This window comes from Pan troglodytes, chromosome 13, assembly GCF_028858775.2.
Source record: "Pan troglodytes isolate AG18354 chromosome 13, NHGRI_mPanTro3-v2.0_pri, whole genome shotgun sequence".
In the NCBI taxonomy this organism is placed as follows: Eukaryota; Metazoa; Chordata; class Mammalia; order Primates; family Hominidae; genus Pan; species Pan troglodytes.
The window spans coordinates 49428682-49441886 of NC_072411.2; the positions used below are offsets into that span (position 1 = coordinate 49428682).

Consider the following 13205-nt stretch of genomic DNA (forward strand, 5'->3'; position numbering starts at 1 on the left):
CACTAATTTTTGACATGCAACCTTTAAAAATATCTGAGGAGACCTGTAAGCCATCATATTGTCCCTCTGACACCCCACCACACATACACTTTTTCTCCTTTTGGTGTCAGTGGTGAGTGACCCCAAGAGGAGAAAAAAACTGTTTTTCTATAAGTAATGTATTCAAAGTCTCTTGCAGAGCAATTAGCTTCTAGTAAAAATTCAATTATCACTGCTACTGCTGTTAAGAATTTCTACCTCATTTTAGCTTTGGTTTATTTTGAGTCTTGGCCATGGAATTTCAACTTGATTTTCTCTGAATTTTTTGAAGTATTCTTTTGAGAAGTCTGGTATCAGGTCTGACCAAGTCACCTTTCCTTTTGTACCTATAACAAACTTCTATTATATCATGATCATCTTTGTCCCAAATTCCCTAACACTGTTCTTTTATCAACAGGTCTTTCTTTTTTGTTTAAATAAATCCAGACCAGCAGTTTCTCAAAATTTTTTCTTATAAATGTTTTCTTATAATTCATTGTCAGCCAGGAAAATTAACCACATACCAAGACCTCTGTTTTTAATAGGAGACTTCTAGTAATGTCCAAAAGTTAAAAAAAATAAAAAATCTGCCACCTTTTTGTATCCGTGTCTTGCCTGTTTACTAGTTTTGTAATCTGCATCATGAAAACTTCATTCATATTCTGCATCTGACCAGGCATGCTGTAATCCATTCCACAATAATGCCAGGTCTATTCCTCCCGCTTTATATCCTTCCAGAAATCTGTCCACCATTTATCACACCTTTAATGTATTAAAAATAGATTTCTTACTATGCCCTTATATTCCATGTTGTTATGGAGTGTAACATGTTGAATAAGACAGATATACTTCCCACTGTTATATTACATTCCTAAATTTCTACCAATTAAGTCTCAATATTACAAGAAAGTTTGCTCCAAATTAAATTTTCAATTTGTTTGTCATTGGCCAACCGAGGTCATAATTTTCAACCCTATCTTCCTAATCACTTGCACTTCACTGTCATTGTTCTTCTACCTACAGACATCTGTTGTATTCCATAATAGTTCGAACATACAGCTCTTCATTATTCCAGGAATTTATTTCTCCTCCCTACAAGTTTCAGTATAATTTTACTGAACAGAACATCACCTCTTCTGACAACCACAGTCTCCAATTTTCATAGTACGCACATCATCTTTGCCAAATCATGGTCCAAAAAAATTCATTCTTTAAGAAAAATGTTTGAGATAGCATGAAAATCAATCAAAGTCATAAAAAGCAAAATCTGAACTGATTGAAATGTTTAAAATAACACTCCAGTTTTCTGTGACTCAGTTTCATATTTGTAGTCATTTCAGGAACCGGATATGGAAATGGCATTTATCTATGGTTATGTAATTTACCACATAAATTTAAAGTTATTAGTAATTAGTGGGATGGAGTTTTGCCAATTTTTTACCATTGTATCCTTGCTACTGTTTCAGAAATTACCTACCAACTAAGTATGTTAAAGCTCTGTACCATGAAAACACAACCCCCACAATGTGTCCTTCATCCTGGTTTTTGGGACAGAACTTTATGTCTTTGCTGGTACACATAGAAGCATACCTCATTGTTTCAGGGACATTTAGATCCCACTCCCAAAGGTCTGGTTTCATACTCAAGATGCAACAAATGATTTAGCTTCAGGAATTAAAACACTGTTTTATTTAAAACACTCCCCCTCACCAATCTATTCGTGATCATTTTAAATCTCCAATCTTCACAGAAACATTTTTCTCTCCCCATTTCCTTCTTGCATCACCTCTCCCACCTTATTTAAAATGACTTCACCTCCATTAATAACCCGTACCATCAACAATAGTCCCCAAATCTTTACCTTCCACCCAGTACATATTTAGAGCTCTTATAATTGTCACAGCTTCGGGAAGAAAAATCTAGCTCAATTACTCTAAGTGATCATTTCCTGCGCCACTTATCTATGGCTACATAATTATCCTGAAACTTGGTGGCATGAAATAACCATTTATTATTTCTGGTGATTCTTTGAGTCAACTGAGCAGTTCCTGCTGGTCTCACCTAGTCGCAGTCAGATGGGATGTGAAATGCTAAAAGTGGTACAGTAGGTAGCTAGTTAGATATGAGCAGGGCAGGAGAGGGCTCCCCGACACACACACCAGGAGCATTGGGCGACCATGAGGCAGTTGCTAACTGTCTCTCTAAAGTAACAATTTGTCACAGCTGGTGCCAGGGAAAGGCAGTCTCTAATAGAAAACACCTGAGACTGGTAATCAGCAGCTTCCCAATAAGATCTCAGGAGTGGGGAGAAGTAACGCAAGACTCCGGAAGCATGCCAACATATAAAACTCCAAGTCAAGAGGCCAAGCCTTGCACTTGGCCTCTCACGTCACCCACTCGGCCCTCTTCCAAGTGTAATTTTCTTCCTTTCATTACTGCTCTAAAGCTTTTTAATAAACTTTCACTCCTGCTCCAAAACTTGCCCCGGTCTCTCCTTCTGCCTTATGGCCCTCAGTCAAATTCTTTTTTCTGAGGAGGCAAGAATTGAAGTTGCTGCAGACCCATGCGGATAACTTCCTCTGGTAACAAGAGCAGAGGCATATCCAGCATGGGTCAGCAGGAGCAGTCCACATAAGGCACAGGCAAAAATAGGGTGCATCATCTGTAAATTTTAAAGCAACAATTTAAATGACAAGAAGTCAGCCTACCTTTGATTATCACCATGTGCCAGCAATTCCAAACAGTGTCAGTTGTAAACTACTCTTCCCTGGAAAAAAAGAAAAAATATGTGTTGGTCTAATTTCTAAACAAATATTGGAGCTCTTGAGTTTTAATAACATTTACAGAAGCTTCAAAATAGCCCATTTTATTACTTATCTTTTAATAAACATTGTATTCTACATAGAAGTTAATTTGGAGAACTCACAGTTACACAGTCGCCCCCCAACCCCCAGCCCCCACAGTGTCTGTTACATATGTTTAAGAATAGTTTCATAGTGACTAGGAATTGTTCAAGCTTTCTTTGTGAGCAGTTTACATCCCTAGTTCCGTGGTACTACATATTCTTGTGTTTAATCAGTAGATTTGAAATTAGCAGTGATAAAATCACAGAATAGAAGGAACTCAAATTGTGTTTCCTCGTCTTTACAATCATTCTTACTCTTTGGAATTTCTGTGCAAAAAATTTTTTTAAACTGAGGCAAGGTGAAAACTGAAGTATATTTTTTGTTGAATAAATTTTTATTTCATCTATGAAATATTTTGCTCAATATGAATATCTTTGAAATTGACATTTATTCGTTATCTTACTTGCCAACTGTTTGCTTTAAAACTAAGAAACATCAAGAAAATTATAATTTTTTATAGTTGAATATAATTTTGCCATAGGGAAAAAGGTGGTGTTAAAATGATCTACTCTGAGTGTCCAACACTTGAGTACACTATTAGGTAGAGAATCTAAGATGCACTCACTCATATATCTGGAGTTGGTACTGTTGGCAGGGATGCCTGGAATCTTCTCCACAAAACTGCTTCTCCTCCAGGAGGCTAGACCAGCTGCCTCACAAGATGATCTCAGGGCAATGTTCCTAGAAGGTGAAGCTGGAAGCTGCAGGTCTTGTAAGACTTACTAGCAAAAGTTGCACAATTTCTCTTTCCCCATATTCATCCGTTAAAGCAAGTGGTAAGATCAGCTCAGACTCAAAGGGTGAGAAAATAAACTTCACCTCTGGGTAGGAAGGGCTACGAGTTTTAGTAATATATTTGTAAAAGCTTGCCCCACAGGGTCCTTTGTAATACAATCTTAAAACTATCTACATAAATTGCTGGGGAAACCTAATTTATTTCTTGTTACCTAGAAGCTGTTAGGTTCCCAACATGGTAGGAGCTCCTGGAATTGCTGCCTTTAAGTCCGTCTGGCCATCCCATCACTCCTTTGGGTAATTACTGCTAATTACCTCTAGGTGTTAGCAATTAATATAGATTGACCCCAGCTGGGTACCCTGAGGCTTTGGTATCATACAGTCTTTTACCCTTATAGACCAGATATTTCAAAATTTCTTGCTTGCCTCTTCAATATCTTTTGTCATTCTTTTCAGAGCTACATTCTAAACTTAGCTAGGGCAATTAGGGTATGTCTGTAAGATCTCCCATGGGGGAGGATTATTTTCTGCAGCAGTTTAGTTTGTCAGTAAGAGAATGTGAACTTAATAAGAATTTGATTTGATTGTGGACCAAATCTGACCAAAGCTAGAAGGAATGCCTTTCCTCTTCTGAAAGCCTTTGATTTTGATCCATTTTATAGCATACCTCCTTTTAACTTTTATTATGCTTACGTGTGCAAGGGACACGTTTGAAGTCCTGGTAGACTTTAAACACTCTGAGAACAGGGTTGATGTTGTCTTCTCCCTTGTATCTCCCACAATATCTTGGGCAGTTCCATAAACAGTGAGTCCTAACAAATATCTATTGATGAATAAATGAATGCATAGAAACTTTCCCTGTGTATTAGTAGTCGTAATACAACAAAGAATTTCAAAATGGGTATAACCCTTACTCCCCTACACCAGAGAGAGGAAGATATCAGAATTGAAGATCAGCTAACCAGGGGAAACAATAATTAAATTTGTGGACTTTGATTCTGTATTTCTATTCTTGGGGCTAATTTTTAATCTGCTTAAATGTAAGCTTCTCCATAAAAGAAAATCATTGTTCCAAGTTTCTTGAGGTGTAAAGGGAAAAACACAAAACACACATGTTCATTTCCTGAAAGTTCCAATAGAGGCACCAGCGTAGAGAAGGCTTCCTCCACCACCATCCTCCGGACCGTGGCAATGCTCATCTTTGTTCTCTTAGCCTTGTCGCCTTTTCATTTCCTTCAGCTGTGTATGTCTCCAAGTCTTTTGTCTGCTGCCTGGAGAATGAGTATTATCTGAAAGAATAAATGACTGCTTGAGGAAATGAAAGTGTACAATCAATCTTTTTACAAATCTGTCTAATGGTTATTTGCAAAAGAAGTGAAAATGCTGAAACACTTTTGGTTTTTAAGGACACAGTAAGTAGAAAATATGCCTAAGGATGCAAATAAGTATTGGTCTGACCACAGTGAGTTAATGACATAACTGTACTTCTTCATTTAAGATTTCCTTTAATTGTTGCTAACTTTATTTGTTAGTATTACTTTAATCTGTGATTCTTGTACTTTAGCTAACACCAGAGTTGCCTGCAGGGCTTGTCAAAATACAGATTACTGCTGGGCCCCGCTTGCAGAATTTCTGATTCGGGCCTGGGGTGGGGCTCAAAAATGTGCATTTGAAATAAATTCCTGGGTAATATTGATGTTTCTGGTCCAGAGACCACACTTTCTCAAAGTGTGATTCTCACATCTGACTGAAACTATCTTTATTCATATATGGCTCCCCACCCACACGTTCCTAACTCTAACACCTCCTTAAAATATTTCATGAAATTCTAGGTAATTCATCCCCTGGTAAAATACTTAATACCATAGTCGTTTATAGTTGAATTCCATTTATCATTAACAAATGTACAACTAAAAATAAATAAATGTAAATCAGAAGCGATTCAGTGGATAATGTCACATGATCAAAATGTAAAATTGTTTCAAACCATAGGCCTTTTTACCAAATCAATAACTCAAAACGATTTACTATGTACATTTAATACAAATCAGTCCACTTCAATAAATAGAATTAAATTATGCCTTTTCAGTTAAGCAAAAATATCGTATAGCATTATTGTATCTAAAGTGATTTCACCTTGGGGGTAGGGGCAGAGAAGGCACCAGGATCTCTGAAGGGAGAATATCTAAGTCAGTAAGATTCACCTGGTCCTGGATAAGGGCCAGAGATAAAAGATGAAAGAAAATTATAAGAAAAGAGGAAGTTGCCGGGCTAAGGCTTTTGCTCATATTGAAGAGAAATAGTCAAAACAGATGGAGTCTCCATGATGACCTAGAAAGTCTAGCCCCCCATCTGTGGTCCTCAAACCCACATCTTTACTCCTTCAACTTCTGCAGCTTCCAAATTAGACACACACATGTGTTCCCTTCAGTAGGCCCCCCTAGGTTGAATTCCCTTTCTTTCACAATGCACACAGGCTTTTAACAAATGCTTGTTGAATGACTAAATGAATGAATGAGAAGGCAGTAGAAATAAAGAAAAAGTTATAAACTTAGAAGAGGAGTGGAAACTGATTTTTGCTCTGGAGTGGAGCAGGGATGTTTTGACTGAGGATGTTCTTCATATGTGTAGAGTCAGAGGGAGGTGACCCGCAGGCAGGGCTGCCATGCAGAGCTGTGTACAGGGTATCATTAGAAAGCTCAATGTAGATTACAATGTTGATGCTAAGCCCAATAGTTGGGGGGAGCACCACCTGCCTCATTGAATGCAGAGGTCTACAGAGGAACCCTATAGTGTAGGGGTTAGAAATTAGGACTTTGGGTAAAATAAATTCTAATTGGTTCTAACTTGTGTGATATGCAGATTTAACCGCTCTCAACCACCATTTACTTATCTGTTGTTGAGTGTTAGGTAGGACTGTTCCTGCTTTCGGCAAAATGCCTAGAATACATCTTTCTCAACTGGTTTGACCTCTTCTCTCCATACCTTGACCCGCTTCTCATTTCAGGCAACTATGGGAATAAGAACTCCAGTTTGTTATTTCTAGTCCTGGAACTCCCCCCTGTCAAACTAATCTAGTGTCTCCCAAACTCTCTCCTGCTGTGACACATTTGATAATTTAGGCCTCTCGTATCACAAAGAAATATCTAAGGTCGTAGTGTGCTGGTAAATATTGAACAACGAGCTCCCTGGAGGGGAAAAAAAAAAAAAAAAGCCCTGATTTGTAGTATTCAACAATATCTATGGTGTAAATGCTCCCACTGTGCCAATTCAAAGCTACCAAAAACAAAATCACAGAACAGAGTTCAAAAGAAAACTATAATCAGCTTTGGTGATCCTTAACTGGCTCCAGCACAGCAGTACGAGATGATTTAGGGGCATCCACCACTCCCACCATTCACTCCTTTCTTGTTCCCTGTTTTTTCTGTCTTTTCTTCCTTTCTATGATTGTCTTCCACAACTTCTTTTCCTTTCCCCATGTGTCTGTCAATTCTTGGGACTATTGACTACTCAGAAACCCCACCAACTTTTCTAAGCCCTGCTCAAGTCCCAAGTAATAAAATTTGATCTCCACAAATAATACACACCACCAAGATAGTACTGAACTATTACCACTGAATGAGTTAAGAGTTTATTCTGTGGCCTCATATAAAACTTGCTAGATATTAAAACCAAAGAATCTCTGGCCATGAAGTTGGTATGTAGAATGAGCCAATAATTGCCACTCAATGCCTTTTATTTGCACAAACAGATTATAAAATTTCCCTGATAAAGCAGGAGAAAGCAGTAATGGTAGAGCAAAGAGACCTGGGATGAAATTAGCTCTTCAAGCCCCAGGCTGGGATTAAATTTTCATTGTAAAATTTTTTATGCATATTCCATCCCTTTGAATTCTAAATGAAGTAGAAGTGTCTCCTATAGATAGGATTATTTCTGGGACAGATATCAGGCCATACCACATTCTAAAGGATTATTCCTCCCATCAAATATAACCTCTTCTCAGCACTCCTCCAAAAGTCTTTGTAATTGGATCCATTACCCAGAATCTTCTACCTCTACTCTGCCCCAGCCACTCCTGTTGAAAAGAAGAGTAGAATACATAAGCCTATCAAGTTAAATGAGTCTTTGCCAAAGTGTGGGCAGCCCAGGCCTCTGAGAGTCACACTACATAAAGGGCATTGTGGGATAGGTTCAGATTCAAGGCCTCCTTTCAACTGCTTAAGAATTGATAATCAAGTACATTCAAGAGAGAACAGAGTGCTCCATAGCTGCAGACCAGTAATAACGCTCTTTGGAGAAGATTGTTGAGATGCATTTGTAAGTTTTCTGCATGCTTTCAGAGACAAGGAAATATGCTTAATATGGCGCTCATCTTTCTCTTAGATATGAATTGTATAATTCAATCTCTGGAGTCTAATACAGAACAATTGTTTCATATTAGTGCAGCTACTTTATATGCTGTATGCTTTAAATGTTCGCCACTCTCTTTGGGTGTTCTCAGCTCCTAATAAGAATGCTTTGAAGAGGCATCGTTCCAAGAACAACCTTGGATTTAAATTTTGGGATGAGTAGTAAATCAAGGTGTGGAGCCATCTTTTCAAAAAGCCACTAAAATCTAAGGGAGGCCACATGAAATGCTCTGTTTCAAAATAGTTTTGCTTTGTGTAATATAGGTTCCCCATTTTCCTCACTCTATTTCCATTATTGAATTTTTTTAATTTAATTGGAATTGTCCTATAGACTTGCTACCTAATTTTAAAAAGGGTAAATAAGATGATTACTTTGCAGATGCTGTTTGCTTTAAAAATATATGCAATAAAGTATAATCTTACAGAACAATTAGAAAGTAATTATTTGCATTAGAGAAAGAACCATTCCTTAATAGCTTCATTCATTTAAAAAAAATACTGTATTTTGACAGTGTAGTTCAACTGTTATTGATTTATGACAATTGAAGAGAAGAAAAGAATCCAGGGAAGTAAAACTTAAAAAACATACAAAAGCTAAATGAAGGATTTGGGGCTGAGAATAATAAATGCTACTAACAGCTGACTCAAACACCAATAATAACATTACAGCCAAAAGTTTATCTATTGCTTACCTAGAGCTTTTAGCCAAAGTCACTGATACTTGTTCCTGAGACTGGATTAAAGTATACCAAGAAGATCAGTTGGCCTGCCAGTGAGGAATGGAAAAATTTTCTAGCCTTAGGCAAATGCACAGATTTTTCGAGTAATACCTGAGCCTCCTGGCTGGGATTTTGATATTCTGTCCAGACCCAATTCCACTAACTTCAGACAGTGGTCAAGACACAATCTTGAAAAGACTAACTGGGCCCAACCATAGCCTCTCCATTCTCCTGAATTCTAGACTCCTGTTGCCATGCCCCACCTGGCACACTGGACCTACTTTTCAAGAATGAAAGAAAAAACAAAGTTGAAAACAGACAAAAGTAACAATGACACCCCAAGAGGAGGGTCCCCCATGCTGCATGTGCCATTCACCTGTTCTCCTACATTACTCACCCAACATCTCCACAGGCAAGTGGAAGGTAGAAACTGCCTAATAGACCTCTTCATTCTCCAACTTTCTTGCTTCCATCATTCAATGATCTTGTAAAATCCATGGAGCCCACAACCAAAGAAGCAGTAGGTGATGGCTTTTGAGTGGACAAGTTTCAAGACAGTGTGTTTCATAATACTGAACATCAAGACATTAACCTCAACAACACAATAAGAAGCAATAGCAAAATCAGTTCTATGAGTGTCTAATACTCCTCTGTCTATAGGACTCAAAAAGTAGCATGGACCTCAATGTACAAAAGAAACAGGAATTCTCTTCACTTTATGGGAAAAGAAAGAGAACCCAGTGACAGAGTGAAGACTGCTTTAGTCCCAGCTCTCCTCTGAAATTTATTACCTCTCAGTGTTAATTCTGGAGAGGAAAGTGATGTACAAAAGAAAAATGTCCAAACTTGAGAAGTTATCTCATGCCTAGGGAGGCACTGGAGTATGGAAGAAAGAGCATTGGCCTAAGAGGCAAAAGAACTAGGCTCTGCCATTGGCCCTGTGACTTCTATAAACTATGTAAACGGCCAAGTGTTTGTTTCCTCATCTGTACACTAGGAATAATAATAAATGCTCCTACCTCCAGGGGCTTCCCAGGAGGGTCAAGTGGGAAAATGAGTGGGACCGGTTTGTCTGACATAGAGCCCTAGTGAGAGAAGCCACCACTGCATAAACCCTGCTTAATTTCATCCCTTATGTCATATTCTTTGATCTCACTAGAAACTTTCCATCTCAGTCCAACTTTGTTATTTGTTTAAACAGCAAGCCGAAACATCACCTTTACCCCTTCCAGAGGTTGCCCAAAGCATGAGGAGAAAAATCAGACCTATCAGCTAAGCTGCAATGTCCCCAAAGACATGATGAAATGCTGGGGCATGAGGTAAGGCTAACACCATCCTAAAATTGGACCAGAGATGAGATAATACATGCAAAAGAGCTCTGAAACCATAAAGCACTAAATCGCTGTGTGTTGTTACTGTTAATGAGGAGGGGTTGGGTTTGGGTGACAGTATTTCATGGCTGGGCCCAAGGTCGCACAGTCAGACCTCAGACATTGCATAGACAGTTGCTGTTCTGACTGAAGAACCAATGCCCTCATCATCCTTGTCTCAGTATAGACCCTGAACATTACTCATCCTGCTTCATTATTCTTATTTTAAGGCTTTTGTTGATTTCTGAGTAGAGTTTAAATGAGGTTTTCTTTCACATCTACTTAGAAACACTGGAAAACAACATACCCATACCCTTGATGTGTGTCATTTTGTGTATGAGATGTCTTTAAAATCCTTGGGCTTCATTGAACTAAATTTCGAAGACTAACGTGCAAGTTGGAGATCAACTCCCTCTTGAGAGGAAATAAAAGGAAGATACATAGCTTGGTCATCGTGGCTGTTGGACAAGATGCTAAAGCAGCCACAGCCACCAAGCTAGTGGGTACTGGTGTACTCTCTGTACTTTTTAAATGAGATGGTTTTAAAATGCACCACAACATTGACCTTCTAAACAAAAGGCACTGCCTCTAACTTCAGTTTCCTTTTCCTGGCATCTTCTTATTTTTTACCCCAGAAATAACAGAACCTTAACATACTTCTCCAATCTTCCCCCCAGTCCCCCTCACACTTGCCAAACCAATATCCTTGAACCAGAGTTCTTAACCATAGACTAAAGATTTAAGAATATACAAATTCAATGGGAGGCCAAGGCGGGCAGATCATGAGGTCAGGAGATCGAGACTATCCTGGCTAACACGGTGAAACCCCGTTTCTACTAAAAATACAAAAAATTAGCTGGGTGTGGTGGCGGGTACATGTAGTCCCAGCTACTCGGGAGGCTGAGGCAGCAGAATGGCATGAACCCGGGAGACGGAGCTTGCAGTGAGCTGAGATCACGCCACTGCATTCCAGCCCGGGTGACAGAGTGACTCCATCTCAAAAAAAAAAAAAAAAATACACAAATTCAAAACAAACTACTTTAGGTGAATAAAGCACTGAGATATTAACAACTCATCCCATTATTTGTCTTCATTTATGCTGAAAGCACAAAAACAGCCAGAATATTTGTTTATTCATAAAGATGACAACCACTGGTTCCAGTGGGTCTCTGTAACAAATGTGTTGCTCAGCATTGAGTGTCAGACCTGAATAATAAAGGCCTAAGTTCAAAGCATCATGGAATTTGAAGAGACATTAAAGGTCATATCATCCAATCTCAACAGTTTACAGATAAAGAAGCTGAGATCCAGGGGAGGGAATGCCTTGCCTGTGGCCACACTGCTGGTTAATGGTCTCATCTTTCTGGTACACCACTCTGCATTACACCATGCTGAAGGTTCTCCTTGACCCTCTAAAAGCAAGCCTTATTCTCGATCCAGGACAATAACATCTTTGCTCCACGTATTGAAATCATTAGTATAAATTTTAAAATAGGTTATCCTATTCATCTATCCTTATATATAGGTCTTTGGAACACGCTGCCATCAAAACTTCAAGGATTTGTGGATAGAAGATAGCACAAGGTCATGTGAAATTAAAATATATATATTTATTTTAATTATGAAAATTATTTGTAATTAATATTAGGCAAATAGCAAAATGCAGTAAAGTACCAAGGATTTGGAGAGGGGATCATTACTCCCCCACTGTTAAGTCCCAGCATGGTAAATAGGCTATTCGGAAACGAAAAAGCTCATAAATATATATATGCCATCCTGAGTACCCCTTCATTTCAATAACACTAATTGCCCTTTTTTTCCTTGCTGCTCCTAGCCATATTTCTTGGAAAACAACAGCTGTGTTTATTCAAATAGCAGCATACTGATGACTTGATGATAGGGTAATCTGCTGGAATTCCAAGTGTGACAGTCCCAGAGATAACTTCTCGGCACACCAGAAAAGTATCCTTTGCATAGTACAAAGCTTTGGAAAGGAATCCCCACTTTGTTAGCACATGGGATTGGATGTTCTTTATTTCAACTGGTTGCGACATTGAATTTCTTCCAACAAGTATCATATTTTCTGGCTCTTGCAGAATAATCTTCCCATACATCATTGTCACAAAGTAAATCTGCAACATGAACATTTTCACTCCAATGGCTTCTAAGCAAAGGGATTAAACAGTGCCTTGAATTACAATAAAAACAGCCACAAGATTCAGTTCAAAATCAGAGCAATAAATTCCACTTGTTGTTATTTTCTCCGAATCAGTGGACGCTGGATGGGATAATAACAGCTTAAGAAGCCATTTATTAGAAAAACAAAACAATACAAACAAACAAACGAGACCCAAATATCCCTGGGAATGTAATTAATTAAAGAAGAAGTTTAATTTCCAAGGGTACCAAGGGTTAAATTTCTACAAGAAGTTATCATCTTTCTTGATGATGACCACTCAAGACATATTTCTACTGAATATAAGATTTATAAGGAGTATTTAGACATAAAATAAGTTCAAAAAAGCTTATCAATGTTTTAAAGTAATAAAGTAGTTACTCTCTTTTAATAATAATCTTTATAACTTGTGAAGTTTTAAATTTTATTATTGAGTCTTGATGTTTATCAAGAACTTAATTCTTTTCTTCAGGAGGCATTGTCAAATCACCTTGAAAGGACACACTTGTATTGCTGATTACCTTAAAAATAACAATAACAAGTACATATATAAAGCAATATGTTTCAGGTACTCTTTCATGTTCTTGAATACTTTAGCTCTTCAAATGAAGGGGTCCTTTTTTTCAGGTGGAAAACCTGAAGCACAGAAACCCTGTCACTTGTCCAAGCTCACCCAGCTAGTAAGCAGTGGTCAAGATCCCAGCCCACGCTTCTAATTCTACAGTTCATGTTCTTCACATGGACACTATACTTCTTTCAAACTAAGTATAACATGCAAGAAAAAATCATATACGACTTAAAAGCAAAATTTTATAGATATTAATAATTCCTTCATATTAAAGGGCATTTATATGATATTTCACCAAAAAGGA

At 38.0% G+C, this 13205-nt stretch overlaps 1 protein-coding gene across 1 annotated transcript in view; it reads right to left on the reverse strand.

The window, feature by feature from the left end:
• Nucleotides 1–452: 452 nt before the first annotated feature.
• The window catches only part of LOC134808083 (collagen alpha-1(III) chain-like), a 432853-nt gene continuing 420100 nt past the window's right edge, over nucleotides 453–13205 (reverse strand). Inside the window, exons 3-4 of the mRNA XM_063791807.1 lie at nucleotides 3490–4948; nucleotides 453–2785 (exon numbers count right to left, since the gene is read on the reverse strand). Of these exons, the coding sequence (XP_063647877.1) occupies nucleotides 4895–4948 (54 nt within the window). The 3' untranslated portion in view covers nucleotides 453–2785; nucleotides 3490–4894. The remainder of the gene's footprint in view (nucleotides 2786–3489; nucleotides 4949–13205) is intronic.